Source organism: Sturnus vulgaris, chromosome 9 (assembly GCF_052056855.1).
Source record: "Sturnus vulgaris isolate bStuVul1 chromosome 9, bStuVul1.hap1, whole genome shotgun sequence".
Lineage (NCBI taxonomy): Eukaryota > Metazoa > Chordata > Aves > Passeriformes > Sturnidae > Sturnus > Sturnus vulgaris.
The window spans coordinates 5,714,793-5,737,663 of record NC_142251.1 but is presented as its reverse complement, the minus strand read 5'-3'; the positions used below and the strand labels follow the sequence as shown (position 1 = coordinate 5,737,663).

At 36.9% G+C, this 22,871-nt stretch overlaps 1 protein-coding gene across 3 annotated transcripts in view; it reads right to left on the bottom strand.

Moving 5' to 3' along the window:
- Nucleotides 1-22,871, bottom strand: part of TUT4 (terminal uridylyl transferase 4) — a 52,775-nt gene that overhangs the window by 9,123 nt on the left and 20,781 nt on the right. For all 3 annotated transcript variants that reach the window (XM_088169690.1, XM_014870629.2, XM_014870631.2), the window contains exons 4-25: nucleotides 20,741-20,857; nucleotides 18,500-18,677; nucleotides 16,257-16,345; nucleotides 15,347-15,398; nucleotides 14,695-14,764; nucleotides 13,641-13,767; nucleotides 13,079-13,198; nucleotides 12,479-12,697; nucleotides 12,157-12,331; nucleotides 10,044-10,783; nucleotides 9,428-9,578; nucleotides 8,794-8,880; nucleotides 7,312-7,415; nucleotides 7,020-7,077; nucleotides 6,822-6,925; nucleotides 6,337-6,426; nucleotides 4,334-4,447; nucleotides 3,140-3,217; nucleotides 2,564-2,741; nucleotides 2,158-2,205; nucleotides 1,990-2,072; nucleotides 492-607 (exon numbers count right to left, since the gene is read on the bottom strand). In XM_088169690.1, coding sequence (XP_088025816.1) covers nucleotides 492-607; nucleotides 1,990-2,072; nucleotides 2,158-2,205; nucleotides 2,564-2,741; nucleotides 3,140-3,217; nucleotides 4,334-4,447; nucleotides 6,337-6,426; nucleotides 6,822-6,925; nucleotides 7,020-7,077; nucleotides 7,312-7,415; nucleotides 8,794-8,880; nucleotides 9,428-9,578; nucleotides 10,044-10,783; nucleotides 12,157-12,331; nucleotides 12,479-12,697; nucleotides 13,079-13,198; nucleotides 13,641-13,767; nucleotides 14,695-14,764; nucleotides 15,347-15,398; nucleotides 16,257-16,345; nucleotides 18,500-18,677; nucleotides 20,741-20,857 — 3,098 coding nt within the window. The remainder of the gene's footprint in view (nucleotides 1-491; nucleotides 608-1,989; nucleotides 2,073-2,157; nucleotides 2,206-2,563; nucleotides 2,742-3,139; nucleotides 3,218-4,333; nucleotides 4,448-6,336; nucleotides 6,427-6,821; nucleotides 6,926-7,019; nucleotides 7,078-7,311; nucleotides 7,416-8,793; nucleotides 8,881-9,427; nucleotides 9,579-10,043; nucleotides 10,784-12,156; nucleotides 12,332-12,478; nucleotides 12,698-13,078; nucleotides 13,199-13,640; nucleotides 13,768-14,694; nucleotides 14,765-15,346; nucleotides 15,399-16,256; nucleotides 16,346-18,499; nucleotides 18,678-20,740; nucleotides 20,858-22,871) is intronic.

The window sequence follows — 22,871 nt, the reverse complement described above, 5'->3', positions numbered from 1 at the left end:
GACTCCTTTTGCAGGAACTCTGGACCCAAAATTCCTAAGTGAAATTAGTGCACAAGTGTGAGATCACCAAGTGACTGGCACTAATATGATGTTACAGAAATGCACCTCAACTGTATACATTTTAACTAATCCTAGAGTTTAATAAATGAACTTGATAAATTTTGCAGCCAGGTGTTATGTTTGCCATCTGAATGTTTACACTATAAAAAGATAATTTAGTGATCTAAGTTTTAAGTTAAGCTAAATTACATATTAATACACTATAGACTGTTGATTTTCCTCTATGTGCTTCCATAAACACTTCAGATTTAAAGATGTGATCAGAAACTGTTTAAAGAAAAGAAAAAATAAGATAGGAAATTGAGGATCAGATATGAAGCTTTGATTTTCTCTGCAATTTAGTAATTTTTCATTTCCATTAAATCTTCAAATATCTAAATCCCTCATGATTTAATCTCAAAGATTTCATGATAGCTTTGTATATTACTTACCTCCTCCTCTTTGGACAGTCCTTCATGTAGTGACCAATTTTTCCACAGACACGACAACATCTGTCATTGGGTGCCAATTCCCCATCTGTCAGCACTTTTGAGTCAAAAAAGTATTCCTATCAAAACAATCAGACAGATAAAATATATAAACCATTCACTTACAAGACTGAGGAACGAAAGTCAAATTGTCAGCTTTCATCTCTTATTGCTCTCTGAATGTTACCACTTCTGAGATTATACCTGGTCCTTTTCTTCTCCTAGATAATGGCAGCTTTTTCAGAGATATGGAGCAGTTTGGGCTAAAAAGGGCTATTTGGTCTTAGGGTTGAATTTGCAGAACAGCTTATCCAGGCTCCAGCCTGCTGTCCACCTTTTGCCTCCCCAAAGGCTCTTCAGAGGGCAATTTTCTGCATATGATCTATTTTGGTATCTGAGTCACTGCTTGTGTGTTTCCAAAGCAGCCAATGTCCCCTCCCAGATGACATGATTACATCCCTTTAGACAGAGCACAGCTCAGGTGGGAAACAGATGGAGCATCTGCAGACTGACCTGTATCACTCCCTCCCCTGGAATTTGCCCAGGACAGCTGCAGTTCTGACATGTGTCAGCACAAAGGCCACAGTTTACAGCCTCTGAGCAACATAAATATTGTGAAAGTACTGTCTTGCCTGAAAGACTGAAATAGAGGTACAAACTCAGGAAAAAAAACGCAGATAAAGCAAGCAAATGGAAAAGAGAAGATAGGGAAGGATGAAGGGAATTAAAAGCTTTCGAAAGATTTTTAAAATCCTTTAGAAACTCAAGTTCTGCTAAAAGCCACTGGGAGAGCAGTCCTCTAAACTGTTTTAGAAAATGCCTTGCTATGTTGATCTTAAAAATACTAATTACAGTATTTTATTTGCTCATATTAAAAAAAACAAAACAGTTGTCTTACATATCAATGACTGGACCCTGTAGCACAGAGCAATATTTTCTCCAAAATTATATTGCATGAACACACTCCTCACCCTGACTCACTATGCAAATTTTAAAGGTCAACTGTTAAAAAAAAAAAAAAAAGTCATCATCCTATTCCATGTTTAAGCAGAAATCCTTACTATCGCCACCAACTGGAAAAATAAATAGAAAGTGACATCTCTTGGATGTGTTTTCTTTACCTACATGAAGAGCTAGTAAAGCTCCTAGATCTGTTTCTGGGTTTTACAGCCAAATTTGCAGTTTTCTGCAATACTTAACATCATACAGTAGGAGGTTTTATAAAAAACAAAACACAAATTAAGATTTCTTTCCCCAAACCTGCCAGTAGTACCCATCACCCATCCAATTACTCCTCTGAATTTTACATTCCAGGAGCCCAATACTAAGCTATACATTTAATGCAAACAAAGTATAATTACACATACTGTGCATACCAAATTCATGAATACATACAAGAGATTTGCATCAATTCAGTGGACAAGGAAAATTTAAAAACATACTAAAAGCTCTGAGAACTTACAGCTTCTCTTCCAACAGCTGGGTAGAATGGGGTACCAAATAATTTTCTCCCATTGATAAATGCCTTCATTATGAAATTGGTCACTATTGAAGAAAGACAGTTATTGGAAAACAACAGAAAAGGCACAACTCAGTGAACATTAATCATTAGTAGACATTAATAGCTTACTTTTCCTGGAGACTCCAGCACCCAGATTATGATTCAAGTCAAAAGGATCTGCAGAAAGAAAGGAGAAAAAACATCAGAGTTGGAAAAAGCATGTTGCAACAGAATTTTTTCTTTTAATGCAGAGAATTCCATTTTAAATGCATTCACAGAGTAGATTATAGCAAAGCAATGCTGAGAGTTTTAGAACTGACTAACGACAGTTCAGTAAGAAGAACAATTCACTGACATTTAGTAAAAGTTATGAGTCTCATCAATTTTGTGAACTGTAGAACTTGCAAACAATGTTTCTTTTTAGAACACTGACTGCAGTTTCCTCACATAAAGATCCTGTGCAAGGAGAACAGCTTCTCAAGGAACAGAGTTTCTAACTCCTCGTGGATGGAAACTCAATTCAGCAGAGGAGTACCTTCGATGGCAATACACTTGGATGTCCACTGCTTCTCAAAGGTGGTCAACAGCTTCTTCTGCCGGATGCTGATCACGTACTCCTTGAAGTCAAATTCCTCAGTGTAGAATCGCAGCAGCCCCAGCCACAGCTCTCCAAGGGATTCAGTGTTCTTCCCAAGAGAAGGCAGGCGCTTCTTCTGCATGCAGTTGAAGACAATTTATTCAGCTACACTTACTGCAGCACTGCTTTTCCTGAAATATCTCTCTAATTACCACTTCGTATGCTGTGAATGGTTTCTTTTGGTTAAAGTAAGGTTAAATCACTACAATTAAGTCTAAACCTGGACTATTTTTAAGAATAAAAAAATATTTTTCCTAATTTATATTATTTAGAAATTACTTAAAATAAACCAAGCAAAAGCAGAAACTCATTTTAGCAAAACAGGACTAATTTGGGAAGTTGCAACACCGTAGATATAAAAGTTTAATTAATTAATAAAATGAATCTTTTCTATATTACACTGTTAAAAACATATTACTTTTCCTGAAAAGCAAGGCTTAAATTTTAGTTACTCTTCTGGAATTAGAATATTACCAATTCTTCCATGTCATCAAAGAAAAACGCATTCCATCCATCCACCATTCTTTGTGGAATCTGTTTGCCATCAAATATCTGCCAGAACAGAGAGTGACAGTTACTGCTCTAATTCAACTTCACTGTACAATACTTGCAGTTCTTTTGGCAAAAAATAATACAAAAATATAAATACTTTAATTTTAAAAATTACTTCTTATACAGAGAGAATTTCCCATTGGTAAAAAGTTTTTTTGTATTGTTGCTGTACTTCTCAAATTATTTCGATATTTAATTTTTACTTGCTCTTTGCGACTAAGAAAACACGACTGAATTACCTTGTCAAGATTCCAACATCTCTCTTGCCCACAGATTCTCTAAGGAGACTTTATGAGATTTCTATTACATTTTGACTTTAGCACAGCCAAGGGGAAATTCCACTGTTATTTAAATGCACTCTTGGGGTAGCAGTAAAATAAAAATCCCCAACCACTACTAAAGTATCAGATACTAAAGTATCAGCAAGAAAGTCTGTTAGTCTCAACTGCAATGCTTAAGCCAATTTTCTTCTTGCTCAAAGAAACCAAAAGAGACAGAAGGGATAATTTTCAGACGTGCTTGGGAGTTCCAGAGTGTAACCAGGAAGAGGCAGATAGCTGAATAATTATATTCTCCCCAGCCATACAATGGGGGTGCAGAACATTAATTTATTAATGAAGTTTCCTGGCATATGTGAAATATTTCTTTAAAGGTGTACCAAAGCATCAATTATCTTATTTTCCCCTCATTAAATAATAAAGTAAACTTTTTCTCTTACAGATAAAGTGTTGAGCAATAAATAATGTTTCTGACAATAACTGGTTGAAGAGCTGGACTCACATTTCAAGAGCATCTGGTACAGTCTCATAATTACAATTCCCTTCTCTCCATACCACCTGCCAATTTTTTCCTTTCCTGTTCAGCATATAAATGTCATCATAAGATCAAAATCCCAGAGTAAATGTAATAGCACAACTTAGGCACAACAGACTCTCTTAGTTTTGATCTAATTTTCTTGGTAAGTTTTACCTACTAAAACCAAAGAGGAGTTACGAACCTGCTGATTGAAGGGCCTCATATTTCATTTATCCCCTCTGATTCTAAAATCTCAGACTTCTCATATTTGGCTTGAAGAAAAAGTGCATCTATTTTCATAGCCTCTTTTTGTGAACCTACCTCCTGAAGAACTGGAATAACTGGTGGATTTCTCTGCTGTAGAAAGTACAAAACCATAAGAATATAGGCATACGAAGACAGACTACCACGGGATGCATCACCAATATCGCAGCGCTGAAAAAATACATTTTAAACAAAATGCTGAATTTACATTTTACTGTTCAAGACTAACAACTATGTCAGAGAGTAAACAGAAACCCCGTAAGTAACAGCAAATACATTCACCTCATAATTAAAAATTGTTTTATGAAGCCTGAAAAATAAATGCACCCAAGAGTCAACTGCCATCTGGCAAATCCACAGCATAATTTGTCTAACATAAAAACAGAAAAGCTTTTCATAGCCAAAATATTTTAAAAAAATTTGTAATGTGCCAAACTGAAAAAAAAAACCAAACCCCAAATCAAAACCCCTAAAACATAAATCCCAGGTTTCAATATCATACAATTTAATTTTCCTTAACTCATGCTGCAAGAGCTGTTTCTATGATTCCTTATTATTTTGGTTGCCCCTCCCCTTAAAAAATAATTCATTAACAGCAAGTATTTCCACAGTGTACTGGCAGTGCAGGCCATACGTGGCATTTTGCTAGCAAACATACACATACCTAATTAAACCATGGTGCACAACACAGTGCAAAACAAACATCCCTGACCAAGTCAGGGAGTTGGAACCAGATGAGCTCAAGGTCCCTTCCAACCCAAGCCTTTCTGTGACTGTCATCAGTGAATTACCTTACTATGCTCGAGTATCTCATTACAGTATAACCTTGCCACAGCACCTGCTTCTAAGCTATCCTGTGTTTCGAGCCTGTGTCATATCAAACAACGCATTTTTAACCTCCTAGGGCTGGAAAAAACAGGGATTCACAAATTACTTTCACATTAGCAGCAGCAGTGACAGCTGTTCCTGGGTTTTCTGCCAATGCAAACAGAGGAGGAGGCATTTTGCTTAGAAACAGAGTATTTGTATAGCTACAAAGTCACTTCCATACATTTACATTCAGGAGTGTATATCCCACAACTTGTATAGTTCATCTTTGAAGTAATATTTTTAGAACATGCACAATAGTATGCAATGCTACCAAAAAAATATGTAAGATTCATTATTATCAATGCAAAGCATTTTTAATCTGGACACAGAAGAGACATGGCAATATTGTGCATTACTGTGACCAAATAAAAAAGAAATCATTGCTAGTCTCAGTGACAGTATAATGAATGTGTCCATTCCATTCTGGCACAAAGTTATTTTATTCATCTTGATATATTTTATTACATGAACATCTGGTAGCATGATGCACTCTCTATAAGCCATTTTTTATTTACCCCAGTTCCACTAAGCTTTCTTTGGATGTGCTGTATTTAATACTGCAGCTTGAATAAAGTGCAATGCCACGTTTCAAAGGTTGTATAGTATAACACTTGATACATTATCATAACAAAAGATGCAGGAGATCTGACATTTCCAAACTCTTAAAGTCAAGTGTATGTCCTAGGCACATCACATAGAGGCTCAGGCATTCATTCATCACCCCATACCTACCTAATCCTGACTTTTGTACTAAGTCAAACAAGGCAAGTGTGCCAGAAAAAGCAGCAGTAATCTCTGGGCTGGTCCCAGATAGGAAAACTTGGGAAGCCTATGCACATCCACATGCCCCTACATCTTACAGTTATCAATTTTTCCAGTCTTGCTTGGGGCTTGGGTGGTATTTTCTGTTTGTTATAATTGCAGCTGGTTTGAAATCGAAGAAAAAAAAGCAAAGTTATGCTTTCATCAGCTTTCTCTTACACAGAAATCTTTTAACAGATAGCAGAAGGTACCAGGATTTGATTTTAACACACACAGTCAGATGGAGCACAGTAAGTGCTTAAGAAAGTGCACTTCATATCAACAGCATTCTACTGTCTCCTCTCCAGTTGGTATTGGCAAAAGGCAAACTAAGTGGCTACAGCAGAAAACACTGTATTGTACAAATAAGTACTTTCTTTTTATATTACCTTTGCAAAAACTTTCATTGTGTAGCCCAGATATTGCACCCTAGGATCAATAGCTGCGTAGGTAGCCAGCATCCTTGTGTTATGCTGGGCCTGGAAAAAGGGGAAAAGAATTAAACTGGTGTCAGGGTGAGCCAATTATGTAAGAAATCATGCAATTATACAGTGTCAGGTGAAAGCTGAAATGAGCTGTACTATTGATGATGACACACAGGCCATGGTGCCACAGGATGTTGCACTAGTGGTTTTTCAGAATTATCCCCAAAACAAGACTTTCTGTGCTGTATCCTGTTCTGCCATCAGGTCATACACAGCTACCCAGGTCGGGCTGAAGGTGTGGGCCACTGAATTCAAACAATGTAGAAGAAAAATACAATCACACAAAAGCATTTTCATTCTGGTTTCAAAATTATTCCCTTAAACAGTTATTTGGGTAAGACAGAAGAAAAGCTTTCTTTGAACACAAAAGGACACAAGCAGATGCTCACCAGTGTATTGTACAAACTGATATCTCCTTCCAAGCCACTCCGCCTGTGTTCAAACTTTACTATAGGCACTTTGGCTGTTGTTATAGGCAAGATGTTCCTCAAACCTGGGGAAGCAACACTTTAGTACATAAAACATTTCCATTAACAACATTTATAGAAAATCTAACTGCAAAACAAATAATACCTTAAAGCACCTACCTGGATGCTTCTTAAGAACTTTTGCCAAACCTTCTATTATTTCTTTACAGTTCAATTTCTAGGAAAAACAAAAATCACAGCTTCAGACATTAAAACATGGATCCTATTCTAACAAGCACATTTACTATTGCATATATTTCATAGATGAAAAGTCTATGTACAAAAAGGAGCAAGCATTAAGCCAGCACATCAATTTACATGAACTCCTATGGCTATGTGTGGACATCTATAGCACACTGTGTGTCTATAAAGCATTAAAACCAGCAGATTTTATCAATTTCAAAACTCTTACCTCTGCATTTTCATGACCTTCCAATGTCATACAGATATCTAGATCACTGTCCCGAAATCCAAACCCATTCTTTGAGGAGCCAAATAAGCAAAGCCTGGCTTTATCTGATGAAAATAATAGACAAGGAAAAGGTAAATTCTTTTACAGTTGAATGGTAAGTGCTTAGCATTAAATATTGCTTAACTGCAATGTGCAGGTGCCCATAAAAATGAACTTGAAGACAGCTTACACTGTCACTTCAAAGACCTCAGATTTGATAAAGGAGGAAGCATAACACTTCAGAAATTATTTACAGAAAGTAAGGCAGGATAAAGACTTTTCTAATGTAATTTTTTATGACTGGAGTACGTTACAGTTATTATAATCATTAAATGGCATCTCTAAATGTGGTGCAATGTTTTGTGGTATGCAACTGCACTTTCCTGCTTTTAATAAATCAAAATAATGTGCAAACGCAGTCACCAGCACAGCTTTACCCCACAGATAAGACAGAGCTACTCCTAGGGTAGCCAAAGTAATATTTCTGGTCCCATTCAGAGTTTATCTAGGTTGCATATTTTTCCTATGACTAGGTAAATTTGGTCAATGAGTTTTTCTAATCATAACATACTCCTCAAGAAGAGACAAGCAGTAAGATTACAATACTTTATGGAACATTCTTTCCCAATTGCTTTGTTTACATTTTTGTTTGAAACACAATATTACTAAGTATTTTCATTCTTGGACGGCAAAATTATGTTGTTAAAACGAATTCTTTCCTAACTGCAAAGAATACATTGATCTGTTCAAATGAAATTAATGCTAAGAAAACAGATCTAACACCTATTCACAGCCTTTTTTTCCTAAACTTCAAAAGAACCGGAAACCTTAAGTCTTTCAAGGCTTTGTAACAGGTCTCAATCCTCAGCTGCTGCCAGTAAGTAGAGGCGCAGCCAGTGGAGGGAATTCCAAATTCCTTGATGAGAGCAGAATGGCCTTCCATGGACTGGAATTCAGGAGATCTGGGTTTGGTACTTGGCTCTAGCACTGTTTTACACCTCCTACAAAAACTCACTTGGCATCTCTGTGCCTTGATTCCATCACTGCAATGAGACACCTGTGCTTGTTTTATATAAGATATGTGAAGACAAACTCATTAAGATTTCTAAGATGCTCAAGCACTGGTGACTAAGCAACAAAAGTGCTTGGCCCATGACCAAAGCTAACACTAAACCCAACCAAACTTTCTTCTTGGCCTGACTGGAGCAGTCCTGTGCTTGCATTACTACTCTGGCAGCTCTTCCTCCACTCTAGGGACGTTTCCATGGAATAGCACGAAGGGATGTTTAATGTTGAAGTCTGCAAAACAACTTTACAAATGGAAGGAAAAGAGATGCCTCTGCTTCAAGCAAGGAAAATAAAATGAGACAAACCACATCTTTATGTTCTGGACAACAGGACTGAAGAAAGTATTCTCAAGAATCACTACCTAAGGTTACATACCATTATACTCTTTTCGAATAAATCTCTCCAAACTTGCCAATATTTGTTCTCTGTTTTGTTGCTCAGATAAAGGAGGGGATAATTCATCTAAGTAAAAAAAAATTAAAACACAGTCAGACATGACATTCAGCACCTCAAGAATCTTTTTCAGCTAATTAAAAGATTGGATGGGGTTTTTTTTTGTTATGTTTGCTTTGCTTAAATCTGTGGTTTGCTTTTTATATCATTGGAACCTTCATAATTTTATTTCAAGACATTCAATTTTTCAATTTGGTGGGCACCTGGTCCAGCCAAGGTTAACGCACCACATCTCCCCCAAAAGATTACACAGAATTTGATTAGCACAAAAATTAGTTTTGCCCAGAGCCTGATTCCTGGGTACATCAGTAGCTTTTTACAAACCCAGAGAAAAATCACATATAACATCAGTTTCTCAAATCTGTTATAAGGTATTACAAGCACGGATTATCTGAAAATCAGAATATTGACCCATTGGTAGCCTAGGGCACCTGGAAGAGTTTCTTCCTACTGAATTGTGAATAATTGTAAACAAGTAATTTAACCCACGGATTTTTAATTCTTCCAGGTTACAGATCACAGTATATAGTGGAGTACAAACACTTTTTGAACTTACCAAAACATCTTTTACACACTATATCAAGTATTTCCCGAAATCTGTCTGTCATTGGTGGTAGTGGTTTTAGATCAATTTTCTTGAAATCCTCTGGGCAATCATTTTTGGAATGTCCATCCCGTTTGCAGATGCTGCATACTATAGTTGGTGGCTTTTTTGGGGGAAAAAAAAGGAAAATTCTATTTGTGCACTTAAGACAGTCCAGCAGACCTAACATTTCCAAGCAACCAAGAACATTCAACGTATGACATTTAACAATAGAGCCTCTACAAAGAGTGGAACGCCTCTCAACAAGCTGCATTTAGTTCTCACAGTGCCTAAAAGCACCCGGAAATTCTACAAGAAAGTAGGAGAGGAAAGGCAGAAATGACCCATAAATAACCAGATTTTTTTGTGTGGAAATCAAAAAGCTTAAGATGAGAGAAACAGATCATTTAATCCAAATGTCACAGAGGGTGGTGTTTCCAGTCCTGAGTAACAGGTACTTCACAAAGGCCAGAGCTCCCACCATAACCCAGACTGAAACAATCACTGTGGGAATCCCACCATCCATCCACTCTTAAGATTTAATGACTTAAAAGCAATGGCCAAGCAATACATGACCAGCACTGCTTACCTTTCCTGAAGTAAAAATAAACTTATCAAACACATAATGCATTTCTTCTGTTGAGAGTCTGCCTTCCTCTTTGAGATCCTGGCTTTCCAGCACTGCTTTGCAGCTGGCCGAGGTAGCTGGGGTGCCAGTGCACCTGGTCTGTGCAGACGGCTCCGGTACCAAACTCTGCCTGCTGTCAGCATCACAAAACTCATTACTGCAATTGCTGTCATCAGGCTGGTGTGCACTGCAGTTACACTCGTGGCTGAGCTCACCCTCACTTAGACACACTGAAATTTCCAAATCATCCCTCTCTTTAGGTGATTTTTCCTTTAATTCACAGCATTCATTGGAAACAAGGGATAAAGCTTCTTCTTTGTCTTCATCACAGCTAGAGTCCAATGTTGAAAGTAGCAAAGAGTCCGTGTTGTGGGAAGTACATCTTTTGGCTACAGCTTCTACCATTTTATTACATTCAACTTCATTCTCTGGTATGTTACATCCACTTCCTGTAACTTCTTTATCTACATTTTCCCCTTGTGGAAGGCAACAGTTTGCTACAGGTTCTTCTGATCTTGTGGATTTCTTATTATTCATTTTCCCTTTTTCTTTTTTCTTGGTATCTGGCTTGGATTTAATCCCATCTTTACTTTGTGGACATGCAAAATATTTATATGCTGTCCTAAATCGCTCCAGGATGTACTCAAATACCATCTGGCTATTTAGACTTCGTGCAACATTCCTCTTTAGTGCAAAAGGATCTGGGAAGAAAAAGAACAATTTAATTAGTAATCTTTAACTTCCACATTTCACAAAGCAGCTGAAATCCCTAAGTTATTACAGGGCAGCTAAGGAGGTTCTTCTATTATAATCCAGAATTGCATTTGGATATACTTAGAGAATGAAACACGCACAAATTTTTTCAGAATTCTTCCATACAAAACATATCCACATGCAGCCATGAATGGCTGACTATCATAAACAATTCTAAATAGTGTTACTCAAAAAGAAAACCATGGGTATATTGCACCTTTATATTATGGCCAATTTCTAAACTAGAAATTATAATAATATACAAAGGCAAAATAAATAGAGGCCAGCCAGAAGCTTTTTTCCTCCACTGAAGAAGGATTTTCATTTCCCTTAAGAAATTAATTTGTCTAAGAGTGACATTAAGGATGTAAGGATTGTATGAACCAATCTCACCAGGATCCATTCTTAGTCCTTCCTAACGATTTCTAGATCAAACATGTTTTCCAAGCAAAAAGAGCTCCTGCATAGTTGCTATAAGTTTGCCTGGAAGATAGTACCAAACTGAGATTCTGTTACTTCATAACATCAGCTATAAACTTAACATTAAAAATAAAAAAAAAGGCAAAAATGAGAAGTAAAAAAACATAAAGCAAACAACAACACAAATAACCCAACAACAGCACATGAAGTATGTGCCAGAACCAGAATGCAATCTGGTTTTTTTTAATTATTTCTCATTTCTTCCTCAATGATTTGTTCTGTCACCTTACATCCCACATGTTGAATAAACACTTCCCTACTTTTTCTAAACTCTAGCTAAAAGTGATTGAAGAAAAGAATTGGGAGAGGAAATTAAAGTCACAGGAGTGATCTTGACATCCACTACTCAACCTGTTGAATTCTCAAGCCTTGAGAATTCACTGCTTGTTTTTCTGTTCTACTTTTTCTTCTCACTTTCCTGTACCTTATTGACTCATCCTTCAATGTACCTCTGTACCTCATTCTGTCTGTATGATTCTCTTTGTCCTCTCCATCGCCTCAAGTGTTACAGATAAGCCACTTCAGCAACATCTCTAGAAAGCGTTCAAAAGTCATTATTCATGTTTTATAAAAAAGTAACACCTTACATGGTTTCTTAGCCTTCCTCAAATACCCAAATTCTCTATTCTTAAGGTCAATTCAGAATGCCATACATTGCCCTGTAACTCAGTGACTTTCCCTGCCTTTTAGACAGAGAAAGCTTGTCTTTAAAGAGACTAAATAGCTGACAAAATATATATTTAAGAAACTTATTGTCCAGATTCTTGTAACAGATTTGCAAAGTAAGCAAATAAAGATGCTAATGCAGGATGACTACAGAAGTGGGAAGGGATCAGCCTACCTTCAATGGCTATTCGCCTCTTAGGCCAGTTTTTATTCTCTCTGGTTAAGAGCTCTTGTACCCGTATGCTGATGACATATTCCTCCAAAGCAAATTCCAGTGTGTAAAACTTCAAAAGTTCCAACCACAGTTGCCCCAGTGAAACTTGGTGAGGGGTTTTGAATGCTAAGAGAGACTGAAAAACATGTACACAAGTGCTCAACTGCAATAAGAAATGAATGTTCCCCCTTTTTTTGTCCTGATTCCATCCAACATCAATGTTTAAAAATAAAAAAATAGGGATGAGAGACAGCAAAATCAATTAACTAAAGTTAGGACTTACAATCCCATGTTTCTCTTTTGCATTGCTTTGGTTGTCCACTTCTGAGCTTGTTGCCTTCTTGCCACCTTTTTGTTGTTCAACTTTAGCTTTGCTTTCTGCTCCAACAGAGTTTTTTGCTGCACCATTTGTGGGTGGTTTGTACTCCCACCTTACAAATTCTTCATCTTCCACCCCTTTTAGCTGGTGGTCATCTGGCCTCTTCGAATCAAAGCCTTCAATCTAAAAATAATGAAAGTGGCTCTGAAACAAGGCTGTATATAATACATACAACCAACAGATTTCAGCAAATCTAACACTGACTACTGTAGTATTCACACCCCTCAAGAATAACAGATGTCAGAGATAGAAATTCAGAGAAATAAAGAAGAAAATAATTGCCTTTTCTCCAAAACACAGATAATATAACTATGCAGCCTGCTACAAGTGCCCTTTTTAAAAGTCTTCAGAATCATCAAGCATCATCTGTGTGAACATTAAGTATCAATGATTTCATTTATAATTTTCTTTGGCAATCAAATTCTGCATTTTTATGAGGTTGCAGAACACAGAAATAATGCCAACAATTTAATAATGAAGTTACTGTATTACCAAATCACTTACCCAATTGCCCAAATAGGATGGTAAAATACGTGGTTTTCTTTGTTGAAGAAAAAATATCACCATTAAGGCAAAGGAATATGAGGGAATCCCACCTTCAGCCTGACAGTCAATGTGACAGAGCTGTAAGAGAAGAAATAATTACTTTTCTGATATAACATCAGAATTTTAGTATATAATAGAATACAAAAGGAGAAATACTAAAGAAATGTGAGAAACATACTAGAATGAAATACAAAAGGCTGTATCTCAGAAACTGCAGTGGTCATGCCATGCCACATACAGACAAAATACAAACTGTAGCACTTCATACAGTGCCTTAAGGAATACTATCTTCCATACATTATTCTTTCCAGTTTCACCACATTTTGTGATTGTGGGACATATTTATGCTACCATCTAGAATTTCAATTAACCCTGAAATGTATTATTGTACAGTGGCATCTCAGGCATGGTGGTGGGGTGAAGCAGTGGCACAAAGTCCTTTCTACAAACATATTCACGGTACATTACACATTGTACATAGTGCTTCAAAAGAAGTGTTGGGGATGATTCAATAACTTACTCTAGCCCAGTAGCGGAAAGCCAAAACCAAGGGAATCAGGACAGGCTCCAGTTTACCAAGTGCAGCCAGCAGGTCAGTTGTAAGGCATGCCACATCATTCCTAGCACTTACTTTACATGTCAAACCACTGCAAGCACAAATGCAGAACAGATAAAGGGTTATCACTTTGTGACAGAGGTGATGCTTGGGGCAGGGGGAGGTCGGGCATCACACCCACTGTAATAAAAACATCCATCACTGTCTCCTTATGTAAGAACGTGAATTTTTAAAACAAAAAGCTACAGAATATAATTACAATTTCTTTATTATTAACTTATTAACTGCACCTAGAACTTACAGGAGTTCATTACAGCCAAAAGTACAAAACAGATTAAGAATTTGCTCTAAGTTCTGCAATTACTTAATTACGTTATCTTGCACAATTCAATTGCCTAGCACATCATCTACATTCCAAACACTTATATTAATAAAGTAATTAATACTCCAGATCTGCTGCACATTAAGAGTTGGTAAACCCACAAAACAGCTTCTCAAAAAAATTTCCATTATAGTTTCTCAGAACAATTTTTTTCAATTCTGTTACAAATAGTAAAAGACAAGCCCACTCTTGTTGCATTTACTTCCCCAGAGTTTCAGTCCATACCTCTGGCCAGTCAAGAAATCATGTTTCATTTTGGAGGTTGCTACTTCTCAAGAATTTACTGAAACTGTCAGATGATGATTCTTCCTGGCAATGAGTATCGTATAAAATATTTTTTAAGCCTTGGCTTAAAACTGCTGGCAAAAATTTTAAATATCTGAAAACCACTCTACTTTTCCTCCAGTTAACTAAAAGGAGAACAGTAATGTCAGATTTCTACACCCAGTGAGCTCTGGGTAGCACAAAACAGAAAAGTAGCTTTCTTTCTAGATTACATTTCCGTGTATGAGCAATTCCCTTTTAATACAAATGTTAGCTGAATGTGACAGTAGTACTTCTTGTCAGGAGTGCAGGCAAACAGTTGCTATGAACAAGCATAGTAGCTCATTAAAAACTTTTTTCAGTCACACATACCTTTTAACATCCTTGCAAAAGACAACAGGAACTTTGGCATGGAAATCCGACTCCACATCTGAGTAGACAGCTTAGCAACCAGGGAGAAAAAAAACATAGTTTGTTTCAAAGTTTCTTACAGTTTTCCCAATTCTGTTTTTAGAATTATTATATTTTTACCATGTTTTTTCAGAACAACTCAAATTAAGTGCTGCACAGCTAAGCAGTACCAGTATTTCCTGGTTACTTTTGATGCTCACCACCAGTAGCAGCCAGCCAGGCTGTGTTCCTGACAGAACCATGAAGCTTCAAGTTTCAGAAGTCCTGGAACAGCTCTCACTCATGTATATATGCAAGTAGAGAGCAGCTTTTGAGTTTACTGCTTAGAATTCATCCCACAAAAGGTTAAAACTTTTTGTTCTGGCATCTGACACTACTGCCCCCAACTTCTGGCAACCTGAACTGGACTGATGGGGCTGCCATTCTCTGGCTGCAGTTGCTCATCTCTCACTCACACAAGCACTGGTGCTCATAAAAATCACATTCATAAAACAGCCCAGGTACTTTGGTTGAAACTCAATCAATTTTTCTAAGTTTACAGAAAAATTGAGCATAAAAACAACTATAAAGCAGATGGAATGTTAAATAGAAATGAGATGCAACTAAAACTCACCACTGTTCTTCAAGATCTCAAGCACCTGGATCAGAACATCTGGTTGACTCATCTACAATGACAGAATTACAGCAGGTTGCATTATTGAGACTAATATTTTATTTTACATTTTATTTCAAACTACTTGGGTTGCACAACTAGTAACTGTGTCCTTCAAAAAAGTGAAATAATATGTCAGTATTAATGAAAAAATTAACTGTACCTGTCTACACCATGAAAACAGGTGCCAGTAAACCTCACAGCCAGCTTTCCTTCAGCCTACAGCTCTAGTCAACACTTCTGTTCTAGTTCTGCATTAACAGGATAAATAAAACCACTTGCCATATATTCAACAATTTCATTGTCAATGTATACTAATAGAAATGGACAGCAATAAAGAATTTAATGTCAGGACTTTCTCAGGGTTTTATAAAGGTTATTATTTTAAAACACGTGCAAGTGCAGCAGTTGAGTGTCTATCAAGAATTGCTGCTAAGATCACACACTAAACATGAATCAATAACTTCATTACCTAAAGAATGTCACTTTTACCCCAAATTTTAAAGGAGGGGGAGGAGAGGGAATCAAAACCTACAAGAGCTTACAGTCAATCATGAGCTAATAGAAGCACACTTAGCCAAGACAACTATTTTCATACTGCTTCAGTGCTTACTCAAAAAAAAAGTTCAGAAAAAACCTAGAATAAGGCTGTAAAACAAAACAAAACAAAACCACTCAAGAATTAAAGTTATCTGAAGAGCAATGAAAACTTCCTCCACAGCACAGCTGACACCAAATCCAAGATTAGATGCTTTGTGGTATGCTAACAGTATGTGCCCCAAAAAAAGATGAAGGCAATGGAATAGAAATAAATGTGGATGTCCTTGATTTAAAAACCAGACTTAGTTAATACAAGATAATATCTACATACCTTAGGGGGGAATTTGATATCAATGTTAACATCGCTGGTCTTAAAAGCAAATCTAGTTAAACAGGAGCCATACATCCTCAGGGAACAGTCTGGAGAGACAGAAATATAATTATTTAACAGTTAGGAAATAAAATTTTCTTTAGTGGATGATGCATACCTGCTTTAGATACTGCACCTCACAAGTGACACTCCCAGATTAATGAACACTGAAGCCCTTTCTCACTCCTGTGAAGGATAGGCATTTCCATAACACAGCATCACAGGAAAACAAATAATTCAAATACTGTAACCACCAAATATCTGACATTTTCCAAGCTGTTTTAAAGATTTTCTGCAATGCAGCTTTAGTTCTGTTTGTTTTTAATATAAAATTAAGTATAAAGTAACAATAACTGTCACCATCTCAGTGTAGGATTTTGTTTAACAGCTTTTGTTAACTACAGCTTGATTTCACTGCAGCACTTAGCCAATTATAAAATTCTTTGTTGTCTCACAGACTTCTGTATGAGGCACCAATCTGTTAATTCCATCAGCAAGTTCCAACACACAGTTCACTAGAAAATATCTATATAAAGCATAACTTCAATATAATCCAAGGCACGGAGCACAGTGTACATTCAGTGTTTTAGTTAATAGTTACCTGCAAAGATACAGAACAGATCTAAACTAACTAGGAAGTACCTACTCATCAATAATATGAGAAATGCCATCCCATTCCATAAACAGTAATTTATCCCAATTCATTATGAAATTTTTGCAGATGAAAACTTTTCTGTAATAGAAATTAGGGTCTCCCATACTTAAATCAGCTGAAAAATGAGAATGTTCTCAATCTTCCCAAATCCAACACCCTTCTCAAGCAGGGTTGCCCAGACTGTATCCAGTTGGGTTTTGAAAATCTGCACAGATGGAGAGTCCACAACCTCTCCAGTCAACCTGTGCCAGTGTTCAACCACCCTCACAGCAAAGAGGGTTTTTCTCGTGTATCCTCCTTTATGTGTGTTCTGATCAAACTCATTGAATCAGAAACGTCAACAAAATTATTCTTAAAAGAGAAAAGAGATCTTACACATGCATAGCTTCAGGCCTATTTTCACTTCTTTGAAACCAGCCCTCTCAAAATGAAAGTCTATATGGTTAATAATAATAATAATTTGCAAATTCTTCCAATGGCTTATCATAGTAGTAAGAATTTTTGCATAGTTCTAATGTGAGCTCAAGAGAAAATCATGCCAGAAGATCAGATGTTTTCTACACAGTGCATGAAACAATTTTTTCCAAATTTACAACTTAGGAAAACACATTCACTAAAACATAGCTGGCTTTGAAAAGGAGAATAACAGACTGTCATTTACTATTACAGACTCCCCTTCCACTACTCCTACACCTCCATAGAAGCTCATCAGTCCAAACAAGTCAGCCAGACAAAGTAACTTTCCTGAGTATTTATGTAAAACTGTTATGTGAAAAAGCTTTGTCTTATGCTTCCCACTAGGAGTGGAAAACTCCCTAGAGTGCCAGAACAGAAGTTTGCACTAGGAGCCACTTATCATAGAACAAACAGATTAGCAAACCTCCACCCTACAAAACCCTATTCTATTCAGCACCTTACATTTAAGCAGATACTTCATAGAACACCTAAAACTAAAGCTGATCATCCTGCAGGTAACAAAATCTTTCTTACAGCTGTATTTTTAAAGAGCAAAGGGGAAAAAAGGTATTTCTGAAACAAATGGACTGTATTGAACAACACTTGATTCCAATACAGATGAAACTAAAAATTTAAAACTTTTTCTTGGCAACGAGATTAATATTTTCTTCTGTTCAGATGCACTGAACACCAAACCACTGTTAGCACAAAGTCAACATCACTGCAGCTCCAAAAACCTGATTTCAAATTCCCACTGTATTAACTATTGGAGCTGATGGGAAATCAATGCAAAGAAGCAATGTCAAATATTATCCTCCTTGTTATGTCATCCCACCACTTTAAAGTGGATCAATAAACACATCAGAAAGAAGGACAAATAAGCAGCATCACATTTTCCTCTTTTTGTACATTTGTTAATTCTTTTAAAATCAACTGCCAGCCTGTATTAAAAAGTCTGTATATACTAATATTGTTCAGTATCGAGATAATTTAACCCCAAATGCACTCATTCACCATTACTGAAAGTATCAAAAATATATGCAAAAATAATGAAACATTTTCACCTGAAGCAAATGGAGAACACTATGAATACCTGGTAAGGGCTGTTGAATGATTTTCTCCATCTCATTTACAATTTCTTGCCGAATTCTGAAGTCCTCATCTGAGATGCCTTGTTCATTTGCTGCCTCGATGAGAGTGAAACTCAGAGCAGCCAACTGTGCAGACGAGGGCGGTGGGAGCGCCCGCAGCTCGTTTTCTTCTTGCTTTTCCTGAATAATTGGCGGATGATATAAGTAAAAAATGGTATTTTAAGAGGAAAATGCTATTTCTTACTGCTATATGATATTGGAACATGCTGTTTGCTGTTTGTGTCCTGACCAAACACTGCCAAAGGCATGAACTCTGCCTGGCCTAACTGGCAAATAAAATAGTGTGAACCCAGGAATGAGAGCAGATGCTCAGTGTTTAAAACAGAGAATGTTGTGTCACAGCTGGCAGCTGGGGAGGGAATCTTCTGTATTCCACTCCTGAACCACATTTTCTGACAATTCTGAAGCAAAATTCATCCAAGAAAAGAAAAAGTTGTAATTGCTTCTACATAAGAAAAGTAACTGAGCTGGAAAAAGCCACATGGATTTTTTCAGAGTGGATTGTACTTGAAGGAAAGATATCAGAGGCAGAAGAAGTATTCCTAGCTCCAAGGGGATTTTATAAGTTGAGTCCCATTACTGCTTAAACAGCTGGTGCCAGAAAGGACTGGGTTTAGTGCACCCAATCCAACAGCAAGAACGTGTCAGATGCATCAAGTCATTTGGGACTAAGTACAACAACCCCTCATTTCATGAATTCATCGATTACATGAAAGATATGACTGAAATAAATAACAGCCATAAAATAAATATGCACTAAGAAAACACAGTATAGTAAGGAAATGTTTGTTTAGTTCTAGGCTGCATCTCTCAACTCTTCTGCTCTTATGTGAACAAATATAGTGTAAGAAAGAATATGAGCATTTTTCAAGTAGTATGGGATTTTTTTATGTCACCACGTTAGGATTTTTCTTGAGTTGGGAAACCACAGCTGCTGCTGAGCTTATTTGACTGTCATGTATCTCACAGAGCTGTGAACAGGAGCATTTCATGAAGTAACACAAGACAGTTACATAGGTATCACCATGATGCTGCACACAACATAAAGATATCTGGGGTAAGTGTTAAAAAGTGAAACTGCTCCCTGTCCTCCAGAATTCCATTCAGTGCTAAAGAAACCCCATTGCTCAATTCTCATCTTCATGCCCAGATGAAAAGCATGGCAAGAAAGTGTTTATAGATCAATCACAGGTCTGGCTCATTTTTTTAAGCATGATGCAATTCAGGAGACAGTAAGAGAACCAGAATCCTTTACAAATTATCACTGACCATAATGTAAAAATGTTATTTTCTGAGATTTAATGGACATATGGCATTTGGAGTCTTCCAGGTGATGACTTGCACACATTTTAGAATTAGAGCATTAATGAAAAACAGAAGTATGGCAAGAAATCCATGGAAACATATGAAAGTAATTTGACGGAATTTTGGGAAATGGTTATAGAAGGAGTAATTTTAACCATCTAAATCACAAAATCCACCATACTGGGGAATCTGTAGCTCTTCATCAGCATTTACAAAAATAGGCTGGCAAGAAAATCTATGCACCTTTTATTGGATTTCTTGCATGTAACAGTTCTTTAGAGCAAACCACAGCACTGTGGTATCTGATAAGGGAACTGTTTTACTCTTTGTAAGCCTTAGAACTGTTTTTCATATCAAGCACATTAATAAACCCAGAGTGATGATGGGTGAACTGAATCTTTCCCTCCTATAACTCTTCTAAACTTCACAAGTCAGCCAAAGTAAAAAAAAAAAAAAAAAAAAAACATAAAAAGAACATCCCCAACCCCACCATCAATCCCTGGAGGTCTTGCTACCAATGGCATTATTTTCAGAAAATAGAAAAACTGAATCTATTTTTGTGCAGTATATATTTCTCACCTAAGTTACCTTGCATTCTGTAACTAGCATGATGAACTGCCCACTACTCAGAGACACTAATTCAGAAGCTACAACCAAAATATCCTTTCCTCTCTGCCTGGACAAATCATCAAGCCCTTCCTCTTAAACAGAAAACAGAAATTTGTGGATTTCTGCTCAGCACACAAACTTTCACCTAAATGAACATGATCAAAGAAAATAAACTACGCAACAAAAACCATTATTTCAATTTTAAAAATAAAATTTAAAAAGAGATGAGGAAAGAAAAAGAAAAAATAGCCATAATATTGTTAACTTACCATTATATTTTTCTTATGACGTTTCTCCTTAATATGTTTGTGGGCTCCTTGGATATTTTCAATGTGGACTAAGCAGAGCTTGCATAGATACTGACAGTTGGTGTATTCTGGGGAGCGCTGAGGAAAAATTGCCATAGATTTAAACAAATATTTCTACTAGTAGTGCCTGAAAAACTCAATTATTTGATTAATAAACTGCATTTAACTATTATGTAACACTTTTAATGTCAAGGTGCTTTGCAAACATTCAGCAATCTCCAAAAAACAAGCAGAAACAGATTTTCACCTGTATGGCAGGAGGGGAGAGCGAGGGAAGGAAGTGAGATGACTTGAAAATGACATTTCTCAGTACATTTAGTGAGCTAAGATTAAGGCTGAAGAGTTTATGCTTCTTAAGGCTGACCTAAAGGCCAGTAAGCCATTCCCCTGTCAGGTGAAGCTTTTAATTACTGGATAAACCTCAGCATCTCCCTGCCTTTCTCTGAAGAGGAAATGCCACCAGCTCAGCCATGTCCAGCTCTGCTGCTGTCACACGGCGCTGTCTGCACCCAGGCTCTGCTCTGTCACAAGGGTGTGGCCGGGCAGCCTGGGGGAGCACAGCCACTTCCTAATCCCCGTGCTCAGCCCAGGTGGGATCCTCTGGCAAGGCCTGATGCTATTCCACTCTGATGAATGCTCTGGGATGCTCAGAATTGGAGACACTTGCAGAATAAACAAGTTTTTTTTACAGACAGGCTGGCAGAGATGGAGAACACAAATGGAGAGTGGCTGCCTGGGAGATCCCCAAGTCTGCAAGAAGCAGCCAAACCTCCAGAGATGATGGGGAAGAAGGGAACCTGTTTTCCCAGGGTCCACGAGGGGATACTGTGGAGTTTATTCAGCCAGGAAACCATTAAGACCTGCTGGACAAAAAGGCAGAAAGGACTCTGCAAAGAGAACGGTTTGTTCCCAAATACTCCACTTTATCTGTCTCATCCTGAAATTGGATTTGCTTGCTCTAACAGATCACAGCTACAGAGATTGGAAACCTTTGAAAACCTCACTTAGGAGACAAAAGGGTTAAAAAAAAAACACTTTAGTTTTTCTCCAGACTTGTTCGACATTTCCAATAACTGGGAGAGAAAACATTTACTTCAACATTTTCATCCTAATTCTAATACATCTATATTTGCTAAACCCAAAAAGTATTCTGAAAACACCAGATGTTTAAACAGTGACACAACAATGAATGAACACCATTTTAAGACACTGAGGTGGACCACAGATCAGTTAAACAAATCTGACTTACCATATGGAACCTAAACCACTGTTAAATTTGGCCAAGTTTTTCCACTTACTGCTTACTGAGTTTGACCTCTTTCTTTTGGAAAAAAAACAGTCTGATACTCTCCAACTACATAGTAAATATCAATTTAAATTTTGCTTTAATTACTAATTCTCTTTACTCCTACTTTCTCTATTTTCAGGTACCTAGTAAGATGAAATTAAACATCCATTTGGAAAACAACTTATAGACAGTTACACCTGGCTACCTGGGAAGATTCAAGTATTTGATGCTTGATGACTGAAGTAGATAAAAAATATTTTACCATTCTTTAGTAATAAAGTGAGTATCAGCAGTAAAAGTATTTTTGAAAAATGTTGTATTCTTTACAATATTGATCTGCAGTATTATGCCTAATAGATGTTGCCAGGAAGTCTGAATAATGTAACAACTTTCATTTTGCCTTTATTGTGAAGGCTTTTGAAATCATCTAATTATACTTAACTCCAATGAAAAGGGCAAAAACTCAAAATAACGAGAGAAAATGTTACAGACTACTACTTGTGTAGGATAGATGTACCCAAATAAGCCAGGTCTCATGAAATTTGTCCTTGGATACTCAAGGAGCTGATCTATAAAAGAGCCAGTTGTGTTTTAAAGAACTTATAGAGAATGGGAAGGTTCCAGATCATCACGAAAGATAAACTTAAGAATATCTTTAAAGGGCTAAATAAGAGGAGCCCAGGAATTGGACACCAGTCAGAACTAGCATTCAAAAAATACTGTAATAAATTTTTAATAAGCACATAGGGAAAAAATAGGTCAGAGGTGACAACCTGATCTGCTACAAACAAATTGCACTAACTC